Below are 27,975 nucleotides of genomic sequence, written 5' to 3' on the forward strand. Positions count from 1 at the left end.
TTTCTCTCTTTCTCTCTTTCTCTCTTTCTCTCTTTCTCTCTTTCTCTTTCTTTCTTTTTCTTTCTTTCTCTTTCTTTATCTATTTCTCTCTTTCTTTCTCTCTTTCTCTCTGTTTCTCTTTTTGACATGCAATACTCTTTGATAGTTGAATGAGGTTTCCATGCATTTAAAAAATACTTGTGTTCTTGCAACTACCACAAATGTCATCATGAAAACCTGATTATTAAGGGTGAAAACATACTGAAAATAAAGGAGTGGAGCTATTGTACTAGGAACTTTTTCCTGGGAGCACATTTTTGGAGAGAAAGGCACTGTCTAAATATGCATTTGTCTTATGAATATTTACCCTTGTTAATGACTTCTTGTATTCTCTGGACAGATCTCTCACAACTCTTGGGTTGGTTATTTCTGCCCTGGCAGATCAGGCTGCTGGCAAGAACAAGAACAAATTTGTTCCATATCGTGATTCTGTGCTCACTTGGTTACTTAAAGTAAGTAAGTTGGGGTTTTTTTTAACTGAAATAAAAGAGAGGAAAAGGGGAAAAGATTCTCATTTAATGAAACAAAATTCTGTTCTTTTTGCCTTATTTTCTGGGTTTGATGTTAACCATAAGTGTCTTTGGCAAATGAGCTGGATGGAAGCCATCAGTATCTCTACAGACTGAATATGTTCCCTGTCTTCTGCAATGACCTGCAGTGGCCTAAAGACTAAGGAACTTCAGGAATAAAATTAAAAGCAGTGTTTTTTTATGGGTCACTGTATGTACAGCTTCACACACAACCTCAGGGCTAATTTAATTTGGGCTATTTCTGCACCCAGCTGAATTTTACATACTTGAAATCAACTTGAATCAACTTTGAAGATTTTTATGAAGACTATTACCTTTTCCTGATTGTCTCATATATTTGTTAATATACTTTTGTCAGCAGAGTATAATTGCAGAACATTGTCTCAGTTAACAGTCTGAGGAACAGATCAGAAGACTTTAGACATGATATTCATGTGAAATGAGCAGTTAAGTCATTTTCTCAGCTGCATAGGGCTCTATCTGTTGTTATTTTGGGGCAAAAAAGAACATATCATGATGGCACTTGGCTGAAAATCTGTAAGGTCTAAATGGAAAAACCAAATTGTTACATATGAGATTTATGTATGTCAAATTTCTTTTTTTTTCCCTTGTGCTCTGTTTAATTGTTATCCAGGAGCAACTATTTGTTAGTAGAAAGAGGTAATCTGGGAAGAAACTGATTTTTGGCACCACTTGCCTTTTATTGTCCTCTTTTGTAGGTGCTCTGGCTACATTTTGTTGTCTTGAATACTCTGCTTGGCTTCCCCATCCCTTCTTAGAAATATTTTTAGATGTTGTTCAAATTTCATGTCCCTGTGATTTAACTGCACATGTGAAAAGAAAAATACAAAGTTACTTGAAGGTTATACAAGGGTGTGGAGATAAAAAAAAGACATTTTTCTTAAGGAGATTTGAAAACAAAGTTGACTTCAGTGCTTAAGTAACATAAAATCTCTGCTCGTGTAATCTCTTGACACCACAGATCTTCATTTTTCTCAATGCTGCCTTTTAATAAACCTTTTAGCATGACTTGTGAAACAGTTTATCTCTACTCCCTGGTGCAAACAGCACAAATACTGGACATCAAATAGTCACGAGGGCCACGTAAAAATCCAACTGGCACAACAGAAATAGTGTCCGAGTAAAATAAGTCCTCATATCACAGTGTCCCTTGTGCTAAGACTTTTATAGCATTTAAGTATATTTTTGCCTCTGTATATTTACACTTTTTCCTCTAATTAATAATAAACAAGTGATTTTTTGGCTCTCTGCAGAGATGGGAACAAAACTGGTGCCGTGTGTGCTCGGGTTCCTGATGTGGCTGCAACACCCCGAGCAAGCAGAGTGGAAACTTTCCTGAGGAATTTCTAGTGTTGTTAGAATTAGTTATGCTGCCCCATTGCTAAACAAATCCAGGGAGCAGACTGCAATTCCTGTTTAGCACCTGTCCAAGGCATTGTGGCCACGATGCCAATGGCTCAGAAATGGGAGCTCACTTTTGTTCCGCCTTCTTTCAGGCAAACCTTCTTTGTGTCCAACATCCAGCCATGTTAAGTGCAAACAAAAGGGTTGGGGCTTTTGGATTTCTTACAAACAAGCTCATTGAAGCTTTATTTTGAAAGGGGGAAAATTTAAACTTTTTTTTTTTAATTAAAGATCAAAGGAGGGATTTATTCGTAAAGAGGCCTGTTTGGAGAAACTATGAGATAGGGTGTCTCTCTCAGTAGCTTTCAGTTTTTAATTATGATACCAAAGCAGACTGAATGTGTTTTAGCTGTAAGATTATCTGCCATAAAGTGTCTCTCACAAATCTGAGAAACCAGTAGAGTTCAGGAGACCTCAAGATCTAACACTTTTTGCTTAATTTTGTTGAGGATCTTTAGGCAGAAGTACCAGGTGAAAAATACTATTGCTTGAGGAGTGGCATCAGGTTATGTGTAGGAAGCAAAATAGCTTGTCAGTGCTTTAACTTCTTGTTTTTAGCAAAATATTGGCACAAACATCTTGTTTTCCCATGGTAATCAGAAGCCCTGCGTGGCTTACTGATGGCTGCTATTAAAAATATCATTTCTGATCTCGACATTTTGAGTTGCTGTCACAGTAATCTTGGTGTTAGAGAAGACTGGGCTGGTTTAGGCTTAGAAATAACTAGACTTACTTATTTCCACTCTGTCTCTCTATCACATGCAGGCCGAGCCTTGCTGGGGTCATTTACAGTCACCGTCTTTGCTAATGAGAGGCTGATTTACTATTTGTCCACCTTTCTTGATTAGCATTAAAGAAACCAGTGAAATCAGCACAAGGGTTTTATACATAAAACTTTATCAGACAGTCTGGCATTGGGCTTGAATTGCTACAAGAGGGACTTTACCCAACTTATAAAGGGTGTATTGTGGATTCTGGTGTATCACTGTTGCAGCGTTCTCAGCTGCCTGTACAGCAAAGTTGCAATTCAAATAATGAATTAATCCTATTTTGGAGCTAATTAGTGCAGTGAAGGACATTCCCAAGTAGTATTCCCAAGTATTCCCTTAACAGACTTTTAAGATTGGGTTTGGAAGGGGAGTACCTGGCCAGCTCCTTGCCAAACTTCATCTTTTTATGCAGAACAGGGATTGCAGTTGCAGGGTGTCATTCCTAATTTTTGTCCTAGGAATTCTCAAATGAGACGTATGCCCTTGTTGGTCTTCACGTTTTCAGTGGCTGCCTTGGAAAAACTCTTCTATTATACAGAGTGGACCCTCCCAAGCCATGTATTTATTGGAGTAAATGTTGGTTACTCCTCAGATGAGAAAAAAACCCACAGTGGGATCAGACAGAAAACTGTTTCTTGCAGTTGACTTCTTTATAAATATTCTTACCTGCACATGCTAACCATTCTGGTGCACCTCAGTGTGCTGAACAGTATAAATACATATATATATATTTATATTTATATGAATTTCATGACGTTTTGCATGAGAAGAGACAGCAAAGTGCTACCAACTCATCAGACTGTATGCCCAGTGCTTGTCTGACCTCTGGAGCAGCCAGACGGCTGTCAAAGTGTTTTAGGCATCATGTAGCCAAAAAGTGTCTTGGGGAAATACTTAAAGGGGTGTTTTAATGATTTCTGGGGAAAGCTGCACGTGTGCTGTGTAATCAAAATGGTTGAACAGGCAGCTAATGCAGTCAGATTGTTCTAATGGCAGTGCCTGACCTAGATTTCATGGGTTATTGAAGATGAAAATTAATAGCATGGTTCATCTCAGGAAGAGATATTGGATACAAAACCAAAACAACCCCCCCCCAAAATTCAAACAAACAAAAAAAACCCAACCAACCAACCAACTAAAAAAAAGAAAAAAAAAATCTGCTGCAAAATTAAAAAAACAGGATATTTTATCTTTTAGACTGGCCAAAATTGTAAACCGCGATTTTATGATCAATAAAAAGATTGAACCCTTCCTTCCTTCATTTCTTCCTTCCTCCTCTGCCCCTGACACTCTGCCTTGCAGGAATGTGGTTTCATGCCCTTCTTCTCTGTCAACCAAATTCCGGGAGGGTAATTTCTTATGTAACTCGATTTAGCTTTGTGAGCTGTGTCAGTGGGAGGAAGGGAAGGGCCCCATCCTGAAATGTTTATAGGAATAGAATCAGCTGTATTGTTTATGAGGAGATCTTTTAGTAATTTAAGTATTTATTGGACAGATCTCTCTTCTAGTCTTTAAAATAAGATATTCTGAGTTCATCATGATCTTTCCTGAGCTCCCTCAGCAGTATCTAAGTAGTTTAATGATGAAGTGCTTATGTTTCTAGTTTATAAACCTACACAGAAAGCCAAGAACAACATTTCCTAAACGTGCTTTAAAAAAACCGTATTGAAAATTACAACTTTTTCTTGATTTACACATCATTTAATTTTGAACCGCCAACAGTATTTCTGCTTTTATCTGCACCCATCTACTCCAAACTTTATGTTATTATTCACTGCCTGAGTTTATTGACTGGGTAAAACAAAAGAAGCCTGCTGTTTTAATTCCGTGACCTCTCCCACCTTCCAGGATAGCCTTGGTGGGAACAGCAAGACTGCCATGGTGGCAACGGTGAGCCCAGCAGCAGATAACTACGATGAGACCCTTTCCACCCTGAGATACGCGGACAGGGCCAAGAACATCGTCAACCACGCCGTGGTCAACGAGGACCCCAACGCTCGCATCATCCGGGAGCTCCGCGAGGAGGTGGAGAAGCTGCGGGAGCAGCTCACGAAAGCCGAGGTACAAATTTGAGCCTTGAACTAAGCCAGTAGATCCTGTGAAGCCCGTGGTCAGCACCGTCTTACCCGGCTCCAGAAAGCGGATGCCCCAAGGCAATGCTACTACATAATGCTATATAATTTTATATATATATATATATATACGAAATATTTATAATAATAATACTGCTACAGGGTATCCATGAGAAATCTTCCTTAATATGATTTTTTCCCGCCTTTCTCTGTGTCGGTCTTGAAACGTGGGTGTTAAATCACAGAATATGCTGAGTTGGAAGGGACCCACAAGGATCATCGAGTCCCAACTCCTGGCTCTGCACAGGACCATCCCCAAGAGTCACATCATGTGCCTGAGAGGATCATCCAAACACTCCTTGAGCTCTGGCAGCCTTGGTGCTGTGCCCACTGCCCTGGGGAACCTGTTCAGTGCCCAGTCACCCTCTGGGGGAAGAACCTATTTCCAATATCCAACCTAAACCTCCCCTGACACAACTCCAGTCCATTCCCTGGGGTCCTGTCACTGGTCACACAGAGCAGAGCTCAGTGCCTGCTCCTCCTCTTCTCCTCCTGAGGAAGTTGTAACTACAGTGAGGTCTCCCCTCAGTACCCTCTTCTCCAGCTGAACACACCAAGTGCCCTCAGCCACTCCTCACACAGTTTCCCCTCAAGGCCCTTCACCATCTTTGTTGCCTCCTTTGGGCACTCTCTGATACCTTAATAAATGAGATACCAGGTTCAGTTTGAACACCATGAGCAATCTTGTTTTTATGGTGTATTGCAGAGGACATGGAGACAGGAATAGGGGTGGATTCTTAAGACTGGGTAGTTTGTGGGCAGAGCTTTGCCTTTAAGAATTCAGTGTAGCCTGGGAGATGTGAATTCAGTTAAATGAAGTCTTCTTGCTCGTGTACAGGCTGTAACTGTTCTCAGTCAAATCTCTTAGAGGCACTAGACAATATTTTGAATATCTGCATTGCTTCCTCAGTGAAATTTTGAGAGGACCATGGTCTGACTGTTAGATGAAGGCCAAGAACTAGTGTAATTCTGAGTCCTGTTCTCAAATGGGGCAAAGCAGTGGTGATATAATCCCTCTGCTTTGCTGTTCAGAGAAATTATGATTACAGGATTTGCCTCATGAAGTATGCAGGGAATGCTGGCTCCGATACTACAAATGACTAGTGAATTTTGGACTGTTCTCACTTGAGCTGCCTAATATCCTAAGCATCCAATATGTGCATATCAGTTTCTTTGAGGTATCTCAAATATCTAAATATTGAATATCTAAAAATTCCTCTAAAATATCAACCATGGACTTAACAGTACTCTGAGAGCTGCAAGTAACTCCCGTTTGTTTAATTTTCTAGCATTAGTGCCCAAATAATGGCAGCTCTCCAAAATAATGAAGTAATGTTTCCTAAAGATGAAGTAATAAATATTTCCTTTCCCAAGTATTAAAATCCCACCCTAGTTGTCGTCTCAGTGGCATTGACAAAGAGCAGGGAAAAACCAGAGCAATTTGCTGTTACAAGGCTTCACAGTAAAGGTCAAACCCCACATTCACAGCCTTGTGCTCCTTTCAGTTCATTACATTTGTTGCCCATCTAATTGTTCTTACAGAAATGTGCATAAATAACTTCCTTAAGTGAACAAAAACACTGACTCATTATGACAGGTTACGTTTTCTAAGCTCATTTCCAAATATAGAGGATGCCAAGTTGTGGGTTTGAGGTTTTTTACCCTTTGGTGTCAGTAGCCTTTTCTCTCCTGAACAGCCAAGGCAGAACAGAACTTGACAGTTGATTTCCACCCCCCCCCCCAAAAAAGCATGGTATTATCCTCTTTCCCTTTCCCTTTTTTAACCCACACATTTAGATATTTTCTTGTTGAAATTAATATCACATGTTTTAATTTATCTGTGCCAGGACCACCAGCTTGTCCTTCCTAAGCTGGGAATTTACCTGTTTTCAGTGGAGCAGCACATCAGTGGGTCTGATGTCAGCCTGAGCCCATATCTCTGGGGTTTATATGAGAACTGCAGGGAGTGAAGAGAGTTGCCCAGGTCATTGTACAGTTGAAGCACGTGAAAATGTTCTCTGATTTTGCCCTAAGTCCAAATAAATGGACAGACAAGACTTAAACCTTGAGAGTATCTGGGCTTCATCTTCCCGTCCTGCTCTGTAGGGTCCAGCCCCTTTGCACTGATCGTGTTTTGTCTGTCATGGTGAATCTTTATTCTGGAGTTTGGCTTGGCTTCCCTTTCCTGCCTGTGTGGAATTCATAGAATCACAGAATGGTTTGGGTTGGAAGGGACCTTAAAGCTCATCTCATTCCAACCCCCCTGCCAAGGGCAGGGACACCTTCCACTAGCCCAGGTTGCTCCAAGCCCTGTCCAACGTGGCCTTGGACACTTCCAGGGATGGGGCAGCCACAGCTCCTCTGGGCAACCTGTGCCAGGGCCTCACCACCCTCCCAGGGAAGAATTCCTTCCCAGTAACCCATCTCTCCCTGCCCTCTGGCAGTGGGAATCCATTCCCCCTTGTCCCGTTCCTCCAGGCCCTTGTCCAAAGTCCCTCTCCCTTTTACCCCGTATTTAGGCATTTGAAGCAGAAAAAGTCCACACAGGACACATCAGTTGACAGTTCCTAGACTGTTGTGTCTTGAGGCAGAGGAAACTCCTGTCTCAAAACAGGATTTTCCAATCCTGGCACTTGCTCCTTTTCTTGAACAAACTGCAGTGTAATGAGGCCACTCTTTGATCTGGATTCCTGTGAGGAGTTTTGGTTTTGTGGTAATGGAATATCTGATGGAGAACCATGCTTACATTATTTAATTGGCTTTGCATAAACACCTACCAGCCAAATCCATTTTCATCATTAGCAGTAATGAAATAATGAGATAAGAATGTCCACAGGCTTTTTGATCAAGGTAGTTGAGGAGGAAATGCCATTACTGAGAATGAAGGAAATAAATACATGTACTATAAAAAACATACAATAGTTTGAGTTGGAAGGGACCTTTTAAAGCTCTTCTAGTCCAACCCTCTACCATGGGCAGGGACACCTTCCACTAGACCAGGTTGCTCCAATCCCTGTCCAACCTGGCCTTGGACGCTTCCAGGGATGGGGCAGTGTTTTTGGAGTCTCTGATGGGTGGCAGTGGGGGGATCCTCTTATTCTTAAGTTAGTCCTTGGATGAAACCCTTGCCTTTGAATATTTCGCAAAATAACATTAGAGCTGTGATGGATTAGCAAGAAAATTGAATTTTGGTGCCTTGAAGCACACTTTAAGCTTGTTTTGGTATTAGCCCTGTAAACTGCATTTCTAAATGCAGAGGTAGACAGCCAGAACACCTCAGGTGCCTGGACATTTGCTACAGAAAAGAAAAATCACACCAATCAGGCCATATAAAAGTGAACAATAAAAACATTTTGGTGGCATGGCAGTTTACTGAGAGGGGAAGTGTCATTTTGAGGGTATGACAGCTGTGAGGATGGTGCCAAGCCAGATCAGCAGGATTTTGAGAAACCAGATTGGTTTTGATATGAGTCGTGTGGGACACTCACATTTGTATAGAAAAGAGATTAGTTTGTGTTTGAGTATCTTTGTGCAAATCTACTGGTTATCGTGTAATTGGTTTGTGTTGAAGTCTATAAACTCCACATTAATATTTGTACTTGAAACTAATTAAAGTAACTTTCTGATGGATTCTCATTTACTTGAAATATGTATTTACAAAAACCCTTTACTTACTGCTAAGTCTGCCCTGCAAAATAAGTCGTTGCCTTTTTTCCCCCCATCTGTGTGACAGTGATGTGAAAAAACACAAAGCACAACAAGCTTTCTTGTTTCGTTTGCTTTTATTCCTGCAGGCTATGAAATCACCCGAATTAAAAGAACGATTGGAGGAATCTGAGAAGTTGATTCAGGAAATGACTGTGACCTGGGAAGAAAAATTACGAAAAACTGAGGAGATAGCTCAGGTTTGCTACTTTCTTTCCTCCCCCCAGCCCCCATTTTTTATGAAAAATAGGTTTGTTTTCTTTGTCTGTCAGTTCATAGAGGTTGTCTGAGTCTCTCCCCACATTTATGGGTAAGTAGGTCAAGCTTGCTGCCCTTTTGAAAAGCTTCACTTAATTCCTGTGATAGATGGGTGCCTCCCAGATTACTATTGCAGTGACAATAATAAATTGTTACTGTATGCAAATGGAGAAGTTATTTAAAAAAATAATAATCCACGGATGAGAGGATTACAAGGATTTTATATTCTTCAGGCAGTAAAATTGTTTGTGATGGGGGACAGGAGCATTCAAGTGCAAGGTTGTGAGCTGACAGGCTCAATGCACAAGGCAAAGGGCATCCAGAACATTAAAAATTAGAGCTGTCCAGGATCTCTGTGTGTTTTAATAGCTCTTAAACTGATATTTAGGGCCTCAGACCATAATTGAAGATGATTATGTTGAAAAATGACGCAGGTCACCATGATTATTCCATGACGCTTACAGTTCTTCCCACACAAATGCTGATGTAGATATTTGCAGAGGGGAGCTCTGGAGGGGGAGGACTGGTTGGAAGGTGATGAATAGTGTGTAATAAATAAGGAGAGAAGGGAGCCTCTGGTACAAAGCCCTCTTGTAGATGCCACAATCAGAATAGACTGTGTTGACTTTGGTTTTAAAGATCCATTGTAAGAAGTGCTGCTTATGACTCCGAGGGTTTCCTGGCTTTCAGTGCAGATTGGTACCGTGAATTTTCCTCCCTGTGTAAAAAAATAAAATCAAAAGTAATAAAAAATTTCTGCTTTCGTCCTACACAATAGTTTCTAGAAATCCTGAGTGTGTGAGGAGGTTGAAAAACTGGACTAGTGGGCTCAGCTCTACAGATTAAATGTGCCTTCATGTTTGCATGTTGCTGTGTGCTCTAGCTCTTGTCCTCTCTGTCTCTAAATTCCCAGCCTGATAGGATGTTTTGGATCTGGGAGTTTCATGAGCCTTGGAAAAGTGATTTTTTTTTTCCAGAGGGGGGATAAGGACTGTACAGCACAGGCTGATTCAGGACTGGTTGGAAGACAGGAAAGGAACTTTCTGACATCTTCAGTAGGTTTGGTGGGTTGGGCTGGATGCCAGGTGCCCACCAAAGCTCTTCTGTCACTGCCCTCTTTAGCTGGACAGGGGAGAGAAAATGTAACAAAAGGCTCATGGGGTGAGATAAGGACGGGGAGAGATCACTCACCAATTATTGTCATGGGCAAAACTGGTTTGACTTGGGAAAATTAGTTTAATTTATTAGCAATCAGATCAGAGCAGGGTAATGAGAAATAAAAATAAATCTTAAAACACCTTCCCCCCTACTCTTCCCTTCTTCACAGGCTTAACTTCACTTACGATTTTCTCTGCCTCCTCCCCTGAGTGGTGCAGGGGGACAGGGAATGGGGACTGTGGTCAGTTCATCACACATTGTCTCTGCTGCTCCTTCCTCCTCAGGGGTTGGACTCCTCACACTCTTCCCTGCTCTAGGGGTCTATTCCACGGGAGAGTCCTCCAGGAGCTTCTCCAGAGTGGGTCCTTCTCACAGACTACAGTTCTTCCTGAACTGCTCCAGTGTGGGTCCCTTCCATGGGGTCAGTCCTTCAGGAACAGGCTGATCCAGTGTGGGATCCCTTTCCACAGGGTCAGTCCTTCAGGAACAGGCTGCTCCAGTGGGATCTGTCCCCCGTGGGGTCCCAAGTCCTGCCAGCAAACCTGCTCCAGCATGGGCTCCTCCCTCCATGAGGACACAAATCCTGCCAGGAGTTGCTCCAGCCTGGGCTTCCCACAGGTCACAGCCTCCTTTGGGCATCCCCTTGAGGTCTCCAGGGGCTGCAGGTGGATCTCTGCTCCCCCACGGACCTCCCTGGGCTGCAGGGGCACAGCTCCCTCTCCATGGGCTGCACCTCGGGCTGCAGGGGACCCTCAGCTCCGGTGCCTGGAGCACCTCCTGCCCCTCCTGCTGCACTCCCCTGAGAGTCTGCAGGGCTGCTCCTCTCACTTGTACTCACTCCTCTTTGCTCTGCCTGCAGTTGTGGAGGATTTTTTCCCCTTCTTAACTCTGTTATCCCAGAGTCTTCACCACCATCACTGATGGGCTCAGCCTTGGCCACTGGTGGATATATCTTGGAGCTGGATTTGGCTCTGTTGGACCTGGGGAAGCTTCTGGCAGCTCCTCACAGAAGCCACCCCTGCAGCCCCACTGCTATCAACACCCGGCCATGCAAACCCAATACTGTACTTAGACTTAGGCAGGTCTAAGGCTAAAGACATTTATACCATGGCTTGTTGAGTGGTTTTATTTCTGGCCAGCATCTACCAACGTCTGTCTGTCAAATTGCAGCAGGTAGGACAGGGAGATAATTGTAAATCTTTGAGGAGAGGATGATTCCTCATAAAACATCATTAAAGAGGCAGTTTGTAGTGATGGAGTGACAATAAGGCTCCACAGCCTCAAAGAACAACAGGCAATTTTTCACATTTTCAGTGAATATTTGACACACTTTAAAGCATTTTTGAATGTTTAAGTTTATTAACATTAGGTCTTGAGCGAAAATTAACAAGAAACTGGCTTGTTTTTTTTCAGTTAATCCTGTGAGATTTAGACTGTGGGCCAAGTTCTCCTTTAGGCATCATGTTCTTTATCTCTGTAGATAATAAGAAATTCTGTGAACTTCGGAGCCTGGCACTGCTGATCGGAAGAGGGATCTTTGACATCACCCTGCAGTTTTTCCTCTGTTCTTTGTTTTCCCTCTCTCACACACATGACTTTTCCTTACAAGGACATTATGTTGGTTTTGTGAGCCTGTGGGGAGACAGAGAAGAGAAAATCAAGAGCAGGTTGTGCTATTCTTTGCAATTTAATCTTGATTAGACCTGGTACAACTCCAGTGCTGAACAGAGAATTACACTCAACAGTATGACATACTCAGTTTTTAAACACAAAGCACACTGGTAGGTAAAGATCAGAACTTTAATAAGCATTCCAGCATTATTCCTACATATCTTTGCTAATTTTGTATTTTTTAGGAAGTCTCAGCAGCACAGGCAAAGCACCGTAGGTATCTTGTATTTTTTTTACTCGCTAGTTTCACCCTCTCCTGTTTCTGCTTCCCCTTAGTAATCCTGTGAGAAGCCTCCCATATTTACTTTTAACTTTTTTGTGGACAGCAAGTCTCACTTCAGTTTCTGTCTGATCCTGGGAACAATCCTCGAGGTTTCTATCCCAATGTGTTTTTTTTGTAGAAGAATCCCTTTCTGTTCCTGAGTCAGAAACGTTTAATGTTCCTCTTTCACTGCTCTGGTCTCACCCAAACACTTCCCTTTGAAAGATGGACATTTTTGCACAGTAATGCTTTGTTGTGCATTTCTATGAAGTCCATTGACAAGAACAAAACACCATCCAAAATGCTGCTATTCTTGTTCAGCAGGAAGTGTTCTTTGCATTACTTAAATAGCAGGTTGCCAGTTTTTTGTCATTTTGATTACTCTGCAACAAAAGACAGACATGGAGCTTGACTTGGCAGGGATTTAACTTAACTTGTTGCTTTTTAGCTCCAAAGAGAAAATAAAGAGCTCTAGAGATGGCTTTGTGGTAGCATTTTGCTGTCCCAGTGAGGTCATGGAGAAGCTCCACAGAGCTGCAGTGTGTTGCTCTCTAGGCTGCTTTCCTTTTCCACTGGGAATATGGGACTGTGTGAGACCCCAGCACGGAGCCCTCCGAGACCAGAGGTGGAAGGACAGGAGAAATTACAGATAATCCTGATCAAACTTTGGTAGAACTGAGGCTTTTGTGTCTGATCTATCTCAGGAGAAAGAACTACCTGTCGTAGAAGCATCAATCCATCATTTTTGTCCTGTTGCTCTGGCAGATGGGAATGGAATTCCGGAGGATTGTACATCAGTCAGCTCAATTTTGATGGCTGCTTTCTTGCAGGAGCGTCAGAAACAGCTGGAAAGCCTTGGCATATCCCTTCAGTCTTCTGGAATAAAAGTTGGGGATAATAAGTGCTTCCTGGTCAATTTGAATGCAGATCCAGCTCTCAATGAACTTCTGGTGTACTATTTAAAGGTAAAGATATGTATTTATTATAAATGTGATATAAATAATATTTATTATAATATAATTTTAAATATATTTTTAATGGTAGAAGTGGGCCTCTAATGCCATTGGCAAAGGTGTACTTAGAGAGTTTCATAAAAACAGTATAAGTAAAGATATTAAAAATAGGTGCATATTAAAATCAATATGAGTACAACTTTTTTATTTCAAATTTATTTCTTCACGGCAGAGGAAAGTTTGGGGATTTATGTTTTTGTTTTGGTTCTGTTTGGGTGTTTTTGAAAGAAATCTAGACATGTTCTTTTTGAGAAACTGTCTCCTGTTTTGGGATGTGGGTTTTTTGTTGGTTGGTTTTTTTATGCCAACTTCCACAAGCCTTTTCCCATAAAATTGTTTTATATAGAGATTGGGCATATCAGTAATCAGCTTCTGCATTTGGAGAAATTCTGAGTCCTGTCTTCAATTTATAAAATGCCTTTTTTAATCCTCTTCATGCAACTTGCCAGGAGTAGAAATCAAGCTCTGTTCTGCCTCAGCACTTCTGTTGATGTGCAGCCCCTGTTTCTGATATTAAACATGAAACACGTGACTTTTGGACTCTGTGCTGAAACATTCGGGTGGTTTATTCTGGTTTTTACAAATTATAGGTGTAGGACTCAGGAGGAGAAACGAGGTACAACCATTTTTAAGTCACATTTTGGGAGTGCAAGTTCTAAAAATTTAACAGTGAACATCAGCAGTTTGAGCTTCACATTAAATCGTTCTCTTCCCTTTGAAGTGGTCTGTAGTAACTCTCAAAACAGCCACAAAATCAGCAATTAGGCTGAAAGATGGTTTTGGTTTAGTTAGTCTTGGGAAGTACGTGATCCTCTTTTAGAACAGTCATCGTGGCTCTGTGATATCTCAATAAAAATGAGGAAAAGAACTTTTTCAGTGTTGTAGCTGCTAAAAAAACTTTAAAAAGGACAGAAGAGCTGAAGTTTTGGAAGAACAGTGGAATCTTCCTGAGATGCCTTGTCCATAAATGTCCGGAGTGGGACTCAGCTGCTAATTCAGCCTGGACAGTGGCAGATGTTGAGGCAGAGCCCAGTTCTCCCAGTGGTCACTGGGAACACAGGACAAGACCCTCCAAAGGCAAAGCCTACTCAGAAAACAGGCCTTGGCCCACCAGTACCAGCAAGAAAGTCTCAAGTGGTTCGGTGCTGCTTTCCTTTTCTAGGGAAAACTCCTTGGAGTAGATTTTGTCTACTTCAGTTAGTCTTTATTATTTTTTTTTTGACAACTCAATTTTGGTTGAACATCTTGGTGTAGAAACTCCCTTGCTTTGAAATTCTTTTGGTAAAGTGGCTTAGGCCTGGTTTTCCTAAAATCCTGAGATTAAACTCGAGTATGTTGCCCACATTCCCTTTAATGCTGAGCTGTGTATGCACAAGGTCTGACAATTACTGAAGAACAACTTGAGCTGACCTGTCTGTTGTATCTGTTCCCTAAAAATTACTTAGAGAAGCCTAAAAAAGAAATTTCAGCCCCAAAAGGATTGTCCAGCCCTGGCACAGCTGCCCAGGGCTGTGGTGGAGTCGCCATCCCTGGAGGGATTTAAAAGCTGTGTGGGTGTAGCACTTGGGGACATGGGTCAGTGGTGGTCTTGGCAGTGCTGGGGGAACAGTTAAAACTTGGTGTTCAAGGTCCTTTCCAACCTAAATTATCCTGTAATTCTGTGTGTAGAGTAATCCTTCATCTGCCAAATCCCTCATGCCTCAAGTACGTCAGGAATTTCTTTCCTAAACTGTTGCTGATCCGGATGGAACCTGTGCAATAGCCATGGATCTGTGAACTTCCCTAAATTCTTCTTTGAAATTCTTTATACCTTTGGCTTCTACAACGTCCCAAAGCACTGAATTGCCCAATTAAATTATAAAAACCCCTTCATTTTTGGATTTAACTGTTGCCTGTAAACTTTCCTGAGTGCTCCCTGCTTGCTACTGTAAGACAAAGCATTGATTTGCTTCCAATGCTTCCTTCTTTTTCCCTCTAAAGGAAGTATTAAAGAGCTGTTGAATTTTGGAACTAGATGACAAGATACATCCAGAAGGAGATAGAACTAGTGAACTTTTGCAATCCATTGCTAAAGTCTAAATTAATTTTTCCCCAGGAGCACACGTTAATAGGCTCAGACAACTCCCAAGATATCCAGCTGTGTGGAATGGGAATTCTTCCTGAGCACTGCATCATAGACATCACCCCAGAAGGCCAGGTTATGTTAACTCCTCAAAAAAATACTAGGTAAAGTTAAAAAATACAGCTCCAGTTTTATAATAATTGTCATTTTATTTAGTATAGTGTGATTAGTGGTGCAAAAAGATGCTTGGAAAATAAACTTTTCTATCTATTCTGAAGCAAGAAAGTTCTACTTCTTGTATCCTGCTTTTACATTTTAATTGTCACCTGCCTCTCTTTCGGTTCTCAATTCATGTGCTTCGTTCTAATGAGATTTCTCTCAGAGATGGTGTTTGTAGCCCAAGTTTTCAAAAAGGAGATGAGTAAATTTATGTGCTTTCAACAAGTAGATACTCCCTGATTTGCAGCTGTGGAGATGTAACTCTATCAAAGTTTGAATTAATTTTCTAGGAAATCTGTTGATATGCAAAGAGCTGCTGAAGCATTTGTTGCTTTATTTGATTAAGTAGCACTACTTGAGAAGCAGATGGTACATTCAAATTGATCACAAGATGACATGCAGTGTCAGCATCTCCAATAATTTCTTGTTAACACACAAATTTCACCCTTTTCACATTTACCCTGAGCTGTAGCTGATCCTGCTTGGAGCAGATTGGAGTGGATGGCACCCTGAGATTCCCTTCAAATTTGAGTTATCCTACAATACTATTTTGAAACTTAATCTGACTCTGAAATAAAAGTAGTTTCTGATTATTTTAATTAGTTTATTGTCTTTAAGCTATTTAAGTAGCAAAAGTGTCTAATATCTTATTCAAAAATTTCTGCTTTGTGTCTGTATTTCAAAGTAATGTGAAGTGTTTCTTTCTAGTGATGTTTTTTTTTCCAGGCCATTCATTTTTAAGCTCTAATTTTACTCCTCAGACACAGTATCATAATATCTGTCTAAATATACTGAAATTCATAAGCTTAAGAGATCAAAACAAGCTGAGTTTGAGGAGTGTATAAAACTGGGTAGATCAGTGAACTTTCTGGGGATATTTTGTCTGTTTGCAAGGCATAAATCTGTTCTACCCTTACTTGTTGCAGTAAAGAAAATAGTATAGGGAGGGGAAAAAATTAAGCCTTATATAGATGCATTTGCTTTAGATTTTTTCCTTTTCACAGGACATTTGTAAATGGTTCTGCTGTCGTGTGTCCGATCCAGCTCCATCATGGAGACAGAATCCTGTGGGGAAACAACCACTTCTTCAGGTACAAAAGATATTAAAGGAGTTGTATGTTTGCACCAACCCTCTGAAATACCTTAAAGATCAGTGGATTTAAATGATAATCTAAAATTTTGTTGTTTTCTTTTATGCTTGAAAGAAGAATCCACATAAAAAGCAAGATATCGGTTCATTATTGCCTCTAAATTATTTGGATGTGGAACAACTGAAAAATTTCATGATGTATAATTGATAATATCAGGTACTCTGTTATTAATAGAGTACAGAATGGATTAGTTAGTTTTTCTTCTACTCCCAAACTACACTCACTGAAGACCAACAAATTTTGAAAGGGAAGAATCTACTGATTCAGATGATCCACTGGATTTGATAATCTTTGAAAGCAACCCCGTGTTTCAGAGTTGAGCAATTAATGGTTCTTTAACGATTTCCCTCTTATTTAAAGGCTGAATTTGCCAAAGAAGAAAAAGAAGGCGGATCATGAGGATGAGGAGCGGGACAACTCCATGAAGTGCAGTAACAGTGTGGAGCAGCTGGATGTAGATGGAGACAATTCCAGTGAAGTGTCCAGTGAGATTAACTTCAGCTATGAATATGCCCAGATGGAAGTCACTATGAAGGCCCTGGGTAGTAATGGTAAGAAGCACCAGAAATTATTGGGAATATGAACAGAATATGAGGTTCCATCTTCGGGGACTCTCAACCACAAACGTTTCCCCTCAGAACTTCCCACTGGAGAATTTTCCTTGTGAATGGTTCATCACAACCATTTTTGTACTTGAGGAGGAAAAATGTCCATTGCAACCTGTTTGCTTTGGCAGTTCTTGTTGAGGGAAAAGCCAAAGCTGGAATACTGGTGGAACTGCAACCTCAAATCGAAGTGTTTTCACTTTGTTGTTTATTTTTCTTGTGTTATGTCTCACTCAGGCATTAACTTCGGGGATTTCTGTCTCTGAAAGCCTGTTCTTTAATTTTTGTGGTCTTATGTAGCTGTCTCAAAATGGCATTATTTTGGGAAACAGGAGGAAGGGTTTTTTTCAGCTTGGTCTGTCCCTTTTCTTAATTCTCTTAAATCATCTGTCCAGTGTGTTCTGTAGATGTTTGTTCTGCTCCACAGTTCAACAGTATTTTAAAGATATTTTTTAAAATGCACTTAAATATAAATAAAACACATTTTATTTTACTTTACATATTAAAGTCTAAATATATAAACATTAAATAAGTAAATAACAAAATGTATTTTATTATATTTTACGTATCAATATGTAAATCTATAAATGTATAAATATATAGAAGAAATATATAATCTATAAAGACATAAAAATACAGATAAGAAATCCGTAAAATATATAGTACATGTAGTATGTATGCTAATATATAAAATAAATATTATATATTAACTATATACCTATATGTAAAATATAAAAATATATATAAGAAATATATACTATATAAAATATATAAATATATAAGAAAAATAGAAGAAATACAAATTTAATAGATAAGAAATATATATGATATAAAAATATATAATATAATATATATGCTGATATAAAAAACAAATATATATTAATAATATATGTAAAATATATAAATATATATAAGAAATATATATTATATAAAATATATAAATATATAAGAAAAATATGATTAATAAAAATTTAATCCATAAGAAATATATTAAATATATAATATAATATATATGTTAATATATAAAAATATATATTAATACTATATGTAAAATATATAACTATATGTGAAATATGTAAATATATATAAGAAATCAATAACATATAAAATATAACGTATATAAGACACATAATATATAAAAATATATAATATATAAAAATATATAGTATATAGCAGGTGTAATATACTATATGTTAATGTATAAAATAAATAGTATATATCAAGTACATAACCACAAGTAAAACATATAAATATTTTAAATATTTTAAGAGAAGTTGCAACAAAAATACAGTCTCTTTTTTTGTAATAACTGTGTTTACATCACACATCACAAGGACACTCCTTGACACGGATTTCACTGTGCCACCTTCTTTATTTCCCGCATCTGCTTAGATCCAATGCAATCAATCCTGCAGAGCCTGGAGCAGCAGCACGAGGAGGAGAAGAGATCTGCTCTGGAGAGGCAGAGGCTGATGTACGAACACGAGCTGGAGCAGCTCCGGAGGCGGCTGTCGCCGGAGAAGCAGCATTTCCGCAGCATGGACCGGTTCTCCTTCCACTCTCCCAGCGCCCAGCAGCGCCTGAGGCAGTGGGCCGAGGAGAGGTGGGTCAGCACATCTCACCAGCAGCAGTGTTCAGGCAAAGTTCTCCAGTGTGTTAGGACCCACCCCAGAAAAAAGAGGGGGGGTAACCCAGGTTCTTATCAATAATTCCCTTGGGGTGGATTAGAGTGAAACGACGCTGAATAATCGGTGTTTGAAAACGAATATAGGTAGGGTTTATTTTAAACACATATAGGTAGGGTTCATTTTAACAATTTTGTTTGAACAGGTATGTTAGCATTTTGGCTGTTGTCATCTATATCATCTGTCATAGGGATAACCCCTGGGGGGAAAATGCATAAGGGAGAGAAAGGAAAGACAGGATGAGGGTAAGAGAGAGTAAGGGGAAGAAAAGCTGAGAGTGGAAAGATGTATATAGTCACCGCCCACGGGGTCCAGTGATGAAACTTGGTAGTTGCAGCTTCCATGTCTGTCAGTTGAAGTGGTGGCCTTGATCTGTTGGGGGTGAAGGAGGGAAGCCCCCACACTCAAAGAAGTTATGAGTTACTATATCCATGGTTAGTGTCACAGGCCATGCCACGAGCCTCCAACATCTCCTGGGTCTGTGCTGAGTTTCCGTGAGGGGCCTGGCCAAAGGGTTTTTCCCACCTTTCAAGATTGGCAGAGGGGGAGGGATGGGCTTTGATGGGCCATCAGGTATAATGCAAAAGTCCTGCAGAAGCCTGCAAAAGTCCCTTGGCAATCCTAGAATGCATAAATCATTAACTGTTTCAGTCTCTGACACAGTGCTTCTGAATTTTGGAAGGTTTTAATTGTGTTGCAAAGCTCTGATGAGTTTCTGGCAGGACTCCTGGAGAGCTTGGGGAGGACACGGCCAAAATATTAGTCTAAGAATTGTAGAATGATTGAACAGTTTGGGTTGGAGGGCACCTTAAAGCTCATCTCATTCCAACGCCCTGCCACAAGCAGGGACACCTTCCACTAGAGCAGCTCCAAGCCCCATCCAACACCTCCAGAATAATCAGATTTATAATGGTGGAAAAGCTGAGAAAGAATGAGTTCCTGCTTTGTTATTAAGGATAAACTCTATCCTGTTCAGCAACAAATTTGACTAAAGATGAGGTGACTGGAAGAAATTTTGAAACTCCTGTATGAGTTTGTTCTTCTGTGGGTCATGACTCAGCTGCTGGAAGGTTGTTTTTCCTCTTGACTTGGATCTCACAGACCTGACAACTGCAGGAGTGCAGAAAGAAAAGGGAGTAAGAGGATGATACAAAGAATTTTAAACCAGAGCATTGCAAAAACAGTGTAATAACCACAGAGGGGTCACTGTCCTCTCTGCCTTCTCCTGAGGTTTTTTACTTCAGCCCCTCAATGATGTTCTCCAGTATTGCTGTCAAAAAGAGCAGCAGTGGGAGGAAGATGAAACTTAACACTAAATCAATGAGTATGAAAAAGGCATTGTCATGAGAAAATACAAATCTAATATATGGGGCTAGAAAAGCAACTTTTGAAGTAGAAAATATTTGAGACAGTCTAACGAGGTGTGTGGCTGGAATATTTCGTGGTTCCAGATTCCTGTGCTGCACAGTTGACTCTCTCTCTCTCACTTGCCAGGAAGGCCAGTGAGCAAGTGGGTCATGTTGTCTGAATAAACCTTTCTCTGTAAGATGGAACATCCACAGCTGTGGTGGGAAAGCTCTGGAATGAGCCACACAATAGCTGACTGTTCAGCAGATGCACGGAGAAGTCTCCAAAGCCAGCAGTATCCTAATTTTCATACTGCTAAATTCATAGTGATAATTTTTTTTCCAGAAAAAAATTTAATTTAATTCACCTGATTTTTGTGTTAAAAATCATAGAATGGTTTGGGTGGGAAGGGACCTTAAAGATCATCTCCTTCCAACCCCCTGCCATGGGCAGGGACACCTTCCACTAGCCCAGGTTGCTCTAAGCCCCATCCAGCCTGGCCTTGGACGCTTCCAGGGATCCAGGGGCAGCCACAGCTTCTCTGGGCAACCTGTGCCAGGGCCTCGGTGCCCTCACAGGGAAGGATTTCTTCCCATTATCCCATCTAACCCTGTCCTATTCCTGTGGGAATCCATTCCCCCTTGTCCTGTCCCTCCATCCCTTATCCCAAGTCCCTCTCCAGCTCTTTTGAAGCCTCTTTAGGCACTGGAAGGGGCTCCAAGGTCTCCCTGGATCCTTCTCTTCTCCTGGTGGACACCCTCAGCTCTCCCAGCCAGTCTCCAGAGCAGAGGTGCTCCAGCCTTTGGAGCATCTCCGTGGCCTCCTCTGGATCTGCTCCAGCAGCTCCATGTCCTTCTGATGTTGAGGGTCCCAGAGCTGGACACCAGGATGTTTTGCAGGACAGTGTCAAATGCTTTGCACAAGTTCAGGTGGATGACATCAGTTGCTCTTCTCTCATCCCTCACCTCAGTATTCCATTGTACAGTGCCACCAAATTTTTAAGGCATGATTTGCCCTTAGTGAAGCCACACTGGCTGTCACCAGTCACCTCCTTATCTTCCATGTGCCTTAGCACAGCTTCCAGGAGGATCTGCTCCATGATCTTGCTGGGCATGGAGGTGGGACTGGCCAGCCTGCAGTTCTCTGGGTGCTCCTTATTTCCCTTTTTAAAATTGGGAATTATGTTTCCACTTTGCCAGTCAGTGGGAACTTCACCAGACTGCTACAACTTCTCAAATATGATGAGCGATGTCTGAGCCACTAAATCCATCAGTTCCCTCAGGACCCACAGGTGGATTTCATCAGGTCCCATGGATTTGTGCTCCTTTATGTTCCTTAGATGATCTCAAATCTGATCTTCTCCTGCAGTGGGTGGTTCATCATTCTCCCAATCCCTGCTTTCAGCTTCTATAACTTGGATGGAACACTTGATGGTGAAGACCAAGACAGAAAAGCTGTTGAGTACCTGAGCTTTCTCCATGTCCTGGGTAACCAGGTCTCCTGTTTCTTTCCAAGAGGGCCCACATTTTCCTTCGTCTTCCTCTATACAGGAGCTTTTCTTGTCCTTGACATCCCTGGCCAGGTTTAATTCTGTCAGGACTTCAGCTTTCCTAGCCTGATTCCTATCTGCTTGAACAGGTTCTCTGTATTCCTCCCAGGCTACTTGTCCTTGCTTTCACCCTCTGTAGAATTCATTTTATGTTTCAGTTGGTCCAGAAGCTCCTTGTTCATCCACACAGGCCTCCTGGCATTTTTGCCTGACTGCCTCTTCATAGGGATTCATCACTCCTGAGCTTGGAGGAGACAATCCTTGAATATCAACCAGCTTCCTTGGGCCCCTCTTCCCTCCAGGGCATTATCCCATGTGACTCTACCAAGCAGATTCCTAAAGAGGACAAAGTTTGCTCTCCTAAAGCCCAGGGTCATGAGCTTGCTGTGTGCCCTCCTTGCTTCCCTGAGGATCTGGAACTCCCCTATTTCATGGTCACTGCAGCCCAGGCTGCCCTTGAGCTTCACATTCTGCACCAGCCTCTCCTTGCTGATGAGAACAAGGTCCAGCATGGCACTTCTCCTCCTTGGCTCCTCTGTCATTTGGAGAAAGAAGTTATCACCAAGACATTCCAGGAACCTCCTGGATTGCTTATGTCCTGTTGTGTTTTCCCTCCAACAGATACTGGGCTGGTTGAATTCCCCCCACTATAATGTCACCTGTCCCTTCCCTCCCTTTAATCCTGACCCATAAGCTCCCAGTTGGCCCCTCATCCCTTTGTTTTGCACCCAGTTTCAGTACTTAAATATCATGATTTTTCCTGTCTCCCCCTCCCACTCCCCTTCTTTCAGAGAAGAAATGTTGACCCACAGCCTGAGGAAGCTGCGAGAGCAGATTGTTAAAGCCAATTTGTACGTGAGAGAAGCCAATTTTATCGGAGAGGAGCTGGACAAGAGGACAGAGTACAAAGTGACCCTCCAGATCCCAGCTTCAAGCCTTAATGCCAACAGTAAGGTAAGGTCACCCTGATGGGATTAAATTGTTGTTTTAGTAAATTTGCCTCTCAGTGTTCATATTTCTTTTATTTTGACTTCAATGGTCGAGATATTTTGCCAGTCACGTGCATTAAATATGGCTCTGTTAGACCATGCTACATCCTTATCTTATTTTATACCATGAAAATCCTATAATGTGCCATAAATGATACATGTTTTGGTGCAAGACCTTTCCACTGGTGTTGAAGTTCACACTTGCTTCTGTTGCAGAGTAACAAAATCTTTGCAGGTTGGGTACCATCTATTTCAAGTATTTGCATCATCCCAGTGAGCTGTGAAAATGCTACCACCCCCATTGTGGAGGGAGCACCTGGAGCAGAGAGGATTTGGATTATTTGTTCCCAGGCATCTTAGAAATTTTGGAAGGAGGGAACTGAACCCAGACTTCCCTGTCTCAGGCTGGCTACCTAAGCTGGTGTTATTTCTGTCCTTCAAGTCAGTATTTGGGTGATACTCAGGCCATTGTTAGTACAGTACATGGATTTTATTCCAGGTTTATAATTTTTATCAGTTGTTTTAGAAGTTTTTCTCATGGTCCTCTGGAGAAGACACATCCAGAAACAGGATGATGAAGGGGGTTAAGTGTCTGCACTAATTGAAAGTTGCAGGCAGTAGTAACTTTAACTGGAACTCCAGGCCTGCTGTAACTTGAGGATATTTGTGAAATGCTTAAATGTTCCCATTTCTACCACTTATGCAAGGTGAAAATCCAGGGAAACTAGTGCCTGTAGCTGTGATTAGATTCCCAGTTAAACTGAACACAAATACACTGTGACAGCTGAACTCAGAGTCTGTCACGTTTGGATTTGGTTGCTCAAGCCAGAACAAAAAAAGAACAGACTTTTCCCAAAGATATTCTCATCTTTGTGTTAGTTTTGAACTATTTTTTCCTCGTTGTGACACAAATGCCTCACTGATATCTCTTTAATTGTTTCCCAGAGAGGTGCAATTCTCAGCGAGCCTGCTATCCAGGTGAGAAGGAAAGGGAAAGGCAAACAGATTTGGTCGCTGGAAAAGCTGGAGAATCGATTGGTGGATATGAGGGATCTTTACCAGGAGTGGAAAGACTGTGAGGAAGACAACCCAGTAAGTAGAAATTACCCTAGTCATTGTTCTGATGGAATTACATCCTGGTAAATTTTCAAGAGGGGGGTTGGGTGGAGGTGAGGAGTGAATATGGAAAGAGCTAAGTTTTCCTGAGGTTTTGCTTTTCCTAGTACAGAGGGGATCTTCAGCATTTCATTAACACTTATCTTGTCACTTTGATGCCTGTTTGCATGCATAGTTTGGTGACAGAACAAAGCACATAATAAGAAGCAGTAAGTAATACAACAGCAGGTAATGTTCAGGAATCTGATAAAGTTAAGAGGAACTTGCTGAGGATGGGCCTTATCCAAAGTAAAAGGGCCTAATCCAAAGTAAAATTCTTTTCCATTCTTCTTGTGACCTAATCTGTCCTCTTGCTTGAGTCCCTTTTTCTTTCACCAGGCTGGTGCAACACTTAGGAAAGTGTTTCATGAGAAATTTGGTTTCCTTGCATTGTTGTGAACTTGCTTGCAGGTGATGAGATCTTACTTCAGGAGAGCTGACCCATTCTATGACGAGCAGGAAAACCACAGCCTTATTGGAGTAGCCAATGTTTTCCTTGAGTGCCTGTTCTATGATGTGAAGCTACAATATGCAGTTCCAATCATCAATCAGAAGGGAGAGGTTTGTCATTCTCCTATAATCTATCCTTACTCAACTGTTTAATTACAGCCTGTGGGTTTATTACCATTATATGGTAGATACTTTCCAGTTTCGTGTGCACAAGATCTTTGCTAATAATGTGGAATTATGCAAGTCCTATAATACCTGACTGTTGCTCTGAATCCCAGCACAGTGATTGTGAAAGGAGAAGGCTTTGTGAGCATCTTTTTGAGTGAAATAGCCCAAAATAAATAGTAGAAGAAGTATGAGCTATAGCTCCACTGGTTTCACTGACTGGCATCAAGAGTAGGTTTTTAAATATAAACTGTGAGAACAACTTCAGAGGCAGCAGAGCATCCCAGGCAACATCCTCTGTGCTCTGCCTCATGTGTGCACTTTGCAGACTCTCTAGAGACTGGTTTGAAGGTGAGATTGTTCCCAAAGTCACTCCAGTTGCTGATTTCTTTATGGTTTTTACAACAAAGGCTCTTTGATTCTTGCTCCAAAGCAAGTTCTTCGTGTGGTGCAACAAATGCTGAGAACAAGAGCAATAAAAAAAGGATAAAATGTTGGCTGCTTGCAGACTAGAAACAGCAGTAGTTGTAGAAGGGGATGAACTTGTCACTGTTTTCTGGCACACAAATAATTTTTACTTCTTTCTTACCAGGTTTCAGGTCGTCTCCATGTTGAAGTTGTTCGAGTGAGTGGAGAGATCGACGACAGGCTGGTGGGAGGTGAGGACAGTCCTGACTGTTCCAGTGAAAACGATGTTCAGGAGAGAAAACTTGTCTGCAGGGTGAGTTCCAGGTGTATCCCAACCTCTGAGCAACCTTCTCTCTTTCCATCTCAAGTCTTAAAGAACTTCTTGGCTTCTGGCTGTTGGATGTCTCTTTGTAACCTCGCTTTGTTTCTGGAGAGGCTGAAATAATACAAGATAATTAGGTGGGGTTTGGTCCTTTCATTAACTGTGTTTAAATGCCAAAGTCTCAACCCCAGGAAGTTTATTACTGTCTTGGAAGCCTTGGAAGATCTGTGTATTAGGATTGGTCCTATAATAGTTAATTGAAAAGGAGTCACAGAATGTAATAAACTCCCATTGTTTTGTGAATCATTCTCTCTCAATATTTCTTTCTCTCTATATTAAATATTCTGTGAAATATATGTAGTGTGTTTATTACTGTTAATAATAAAAAGAAAATTAGTGGGAATTATTTACCAGCAGTTCTGTGCTGTAGTAAAACACAAGGTAGACCAAGCTACAGGTAAATAAAAGCAAGAGGCCAAAAGAATTAGAGGGTGTGGTCCCCAACCTTGCTGACTTCTGGACAATATGAACAATTTGGGAGAAATTGTACTTTTTTTCCCCGCTTTTTTATCCTGTTCCATAGAGCTCCTTGTCCTTACAAGCAGGATAGGGCATTGTGGCAGGAAACATTCCCCTGAGGATCCTGAGTGCTGCCTTACTGTTGAAGTCTAACTAATTTGATCTTAATTTGACAAATGGAGAATAGAGGTTTATTAAACACATGGTTAATTTGATGGCTTTGTTTCGATCAGAATGAGTATTCAAAACCTTTTGTTTCTATTTGGCTTTGATTTTGAAAATGAGGGGACAGGCTACTTTTGCATTGTTGGGGTTGGTTTTGTGTTGTTTCCTGCATCACACAAATAAGGACAAGCAGTATTTTATAATAAGGATTTTTGGAGAATGAAGGAGCCAATTGTGGTGGAAGTATGAGATTTTTAATGTATTCCTCTTCAATTACAGTGTTTTTGGTGTATATTTCACCATTAAAAACTAACAATGTTTTGATGTGTTTGTAGAATTCATCCCCTTAGTTTCTACTCCCAAGAAATATGAATGAATGCCTGGTGACATCTAGTGACAGTGTTCAACTGCTGCACTCAAATATTGCCTCCAATGAGTATCAATGCAGGAATTCTATTTTCTGAAATCTTTTGCCTTGCTGCTTTTATTTTTTTTTGTTATCCTTTGCAGTGGAACAGACTAACATGGTTCTACCAGGAGATATTTTTCATTCCATGCCTAATGAATAAATGCTTTTCCCGTGTTTCTCATCTCTTTTCTAGATTAAAATACTTCAAGCTACAGGTTTGCCACAGCACCTCTCCAACTTTGTGTTCTGCAAATACACATTCTGGGATCAACTGGAACCTGTCAGTGTTGCACCTGAGGTGGATCCTTCCCAATCTTCCATCAGCAAGGAGCCACGGTGCATGGTGGTCTTTGATCACTGCAATGTAATTAAATTTTCTGTTTTATTAATGAAACTCTAAGGCAGGCAAAGCAGTTTAATGCTTCTGTAACAGTTTTAGTTGCCTCTTTGCTCACATTACATTATTTCAGGAGGTTGGTAGCCTACTAATACCATTTTTAATAAGGACTTAAACATCTTCAGAGTCCATTTAAGTTTGATTCTTCTACGCTGTTCAGCTGTACAAAAATCAGAGGTGAAGTGAATTAATAAAGGAAAACATCTGTTCAGCAGAGAGACTTAAGTTAAAGTTTACCCAGAGTAAAAATTCAGTGTGATTGGAGGAGATATTCATGTGAGTCCATTTGATGTCTATAACTGAGCTGATCACTCTACACTGATATAATGGAGAGAAATGTCCCAGTCCTGGGACATGATCCCTGTTATCCTGATGTAGATGTTGAAGTTGGATTGTTAGAAGAGACTATTTCTTCCCATTGCCTTTGGAGCAGCTGAGTGGAGGCATCTTTAATAGGGACATCTAAAGTCAGGTTGGATGAATTGCAGCCAAATCACCCCAGTTCTCATCATGTTCTATCATTCCTTATTACACTGAGCAATTTATTCCACTTATCATTCATTAAATAGATATAACACCTTCTGATGAGTTTTGATTTTCAGATTCTGAACATTAGAACATGTGATTTTGTTATTTTTGAACCATTGGATCAAGGCTTGGAAAAGGCTATTGTAATTTTTCAGCTCTTTATAGACTTTAATCTTTAGAAAATCACGTACTTTTGCTTTGCCTCCTGAGTTTACAAACCGAGGTGGCAGCTCTTCCTTTCCTCTAAATTGTGTCTTGGGGACCAGGGTGACTTTGTTAAATGCTTGTGTTAAAGTCAAGGCAGTAAATCTCACAGCCTAAGTTGTGTAGTCACAGTCATCAACCCCATTTGTCCCTCACAGGAGGTTTCTGTCAATATTTCTGAAGACTTCATGGAACATCTCTATGATGGTGCTTTGGCCATTGAGGTTTATGGCCACAAGCAGAGCGGTGACCGCAAAAATCCAGCCCTGTGGGATTTGGGAATAATTCAGGCCAAAACACGCAGCCTTCGTGACAGGTAAATATGGAAAATGGATCCTTAGGTTGGAACTGTGGAAAAATCACTGTCTGAGGTGCCCGGTTTTGAAACAGGTTTGGGGTGAGTAATCAAATATTGAACTGAAGACCACTGTGAATCCATTAATTCTTGGCCATGAAATGCCATCCCTGTAATGCTTCCTTTGGAGTAGTTTTATTGCTTATTATCTCAATTGAAATAAATATGCAAACAATATGGTAATTCAGCCTGAAAGAGGGGATTGCTTGTTTGCTGGCAGCCATTTGTTGTCCCAAAAATAAACTTACAGTAGCATTTTCTTAAATGTGAGTCGTTTTGCCTCTCCAATTAGAAGGCAGCTCAGCATCTTAATTTATTGGCAGTTATT

At 40.9% G+C, this 27,975-nt stretch overlaps 1 protein-coding gene across 1 annotated transcript in view; it reads left to right on the forward strand.

Moving 5' to 3' along the window:
- KIF13B (kinesin family member 13B) overlaps positions 1 to 27,975 on the forward strand; it is a 128,412-nt gene that overhangs the window by 57,647 nt on the left and 42,790 nt on the right. Inside the window, 14 exon segments of the mRNA XM_027697776.1 lie at positions 380 to 491; positions 4,613 to 4,825; positions 8,691 to 8,801; positions 12,781 to 12,915; positions 15,059 to 15,189; positions 16,249 to 16,335; positions 16,756 to 16,946; positions 18,393 to 18,603; positions 22,373 to 22,535; positions 23,516 to 23,662; positions 24,137 to 24,286; positions 24,933 to 25,061; positions 26,357 to 26,527; positions 27,451 to 27,608. Of these exon segments, the coding sequence (XP_027553577.1) occupies positions 380 to 491; positions 4,613 to 4,825; positions 8,691 to 8,801; positions 12,781 to 12,915; positions 15,059 to 15,189; positions 16,249 to 16,335; positions 16,756 to 16,946; positions 18,393 to 18,603; positions 22,373 to 22,535; positions 23,516 to 23,662; positions 24,137 to 24,286; positions 24,933 to 25,061; positions 26,357 to 26,527; positions 27,451 to 27,608 (2,109 nt within the window).

Source organism: Neopelma chrysocephalum, unplaced genomic scaffold, assembly GCF_003984885.1.
Source record: "Neopelma chrysocephalum unplaced genomic scaffold, ASM398488v2 Primary Assembly neopelma1_123, whole genome shotgun sequence".
Classification (NCBI taxonomy): Eukaryota; Metazoa; Chordata; class Aves; order Passeriformes; family Pipridae; genus Neopelma; species Neopelma chrysocephalum.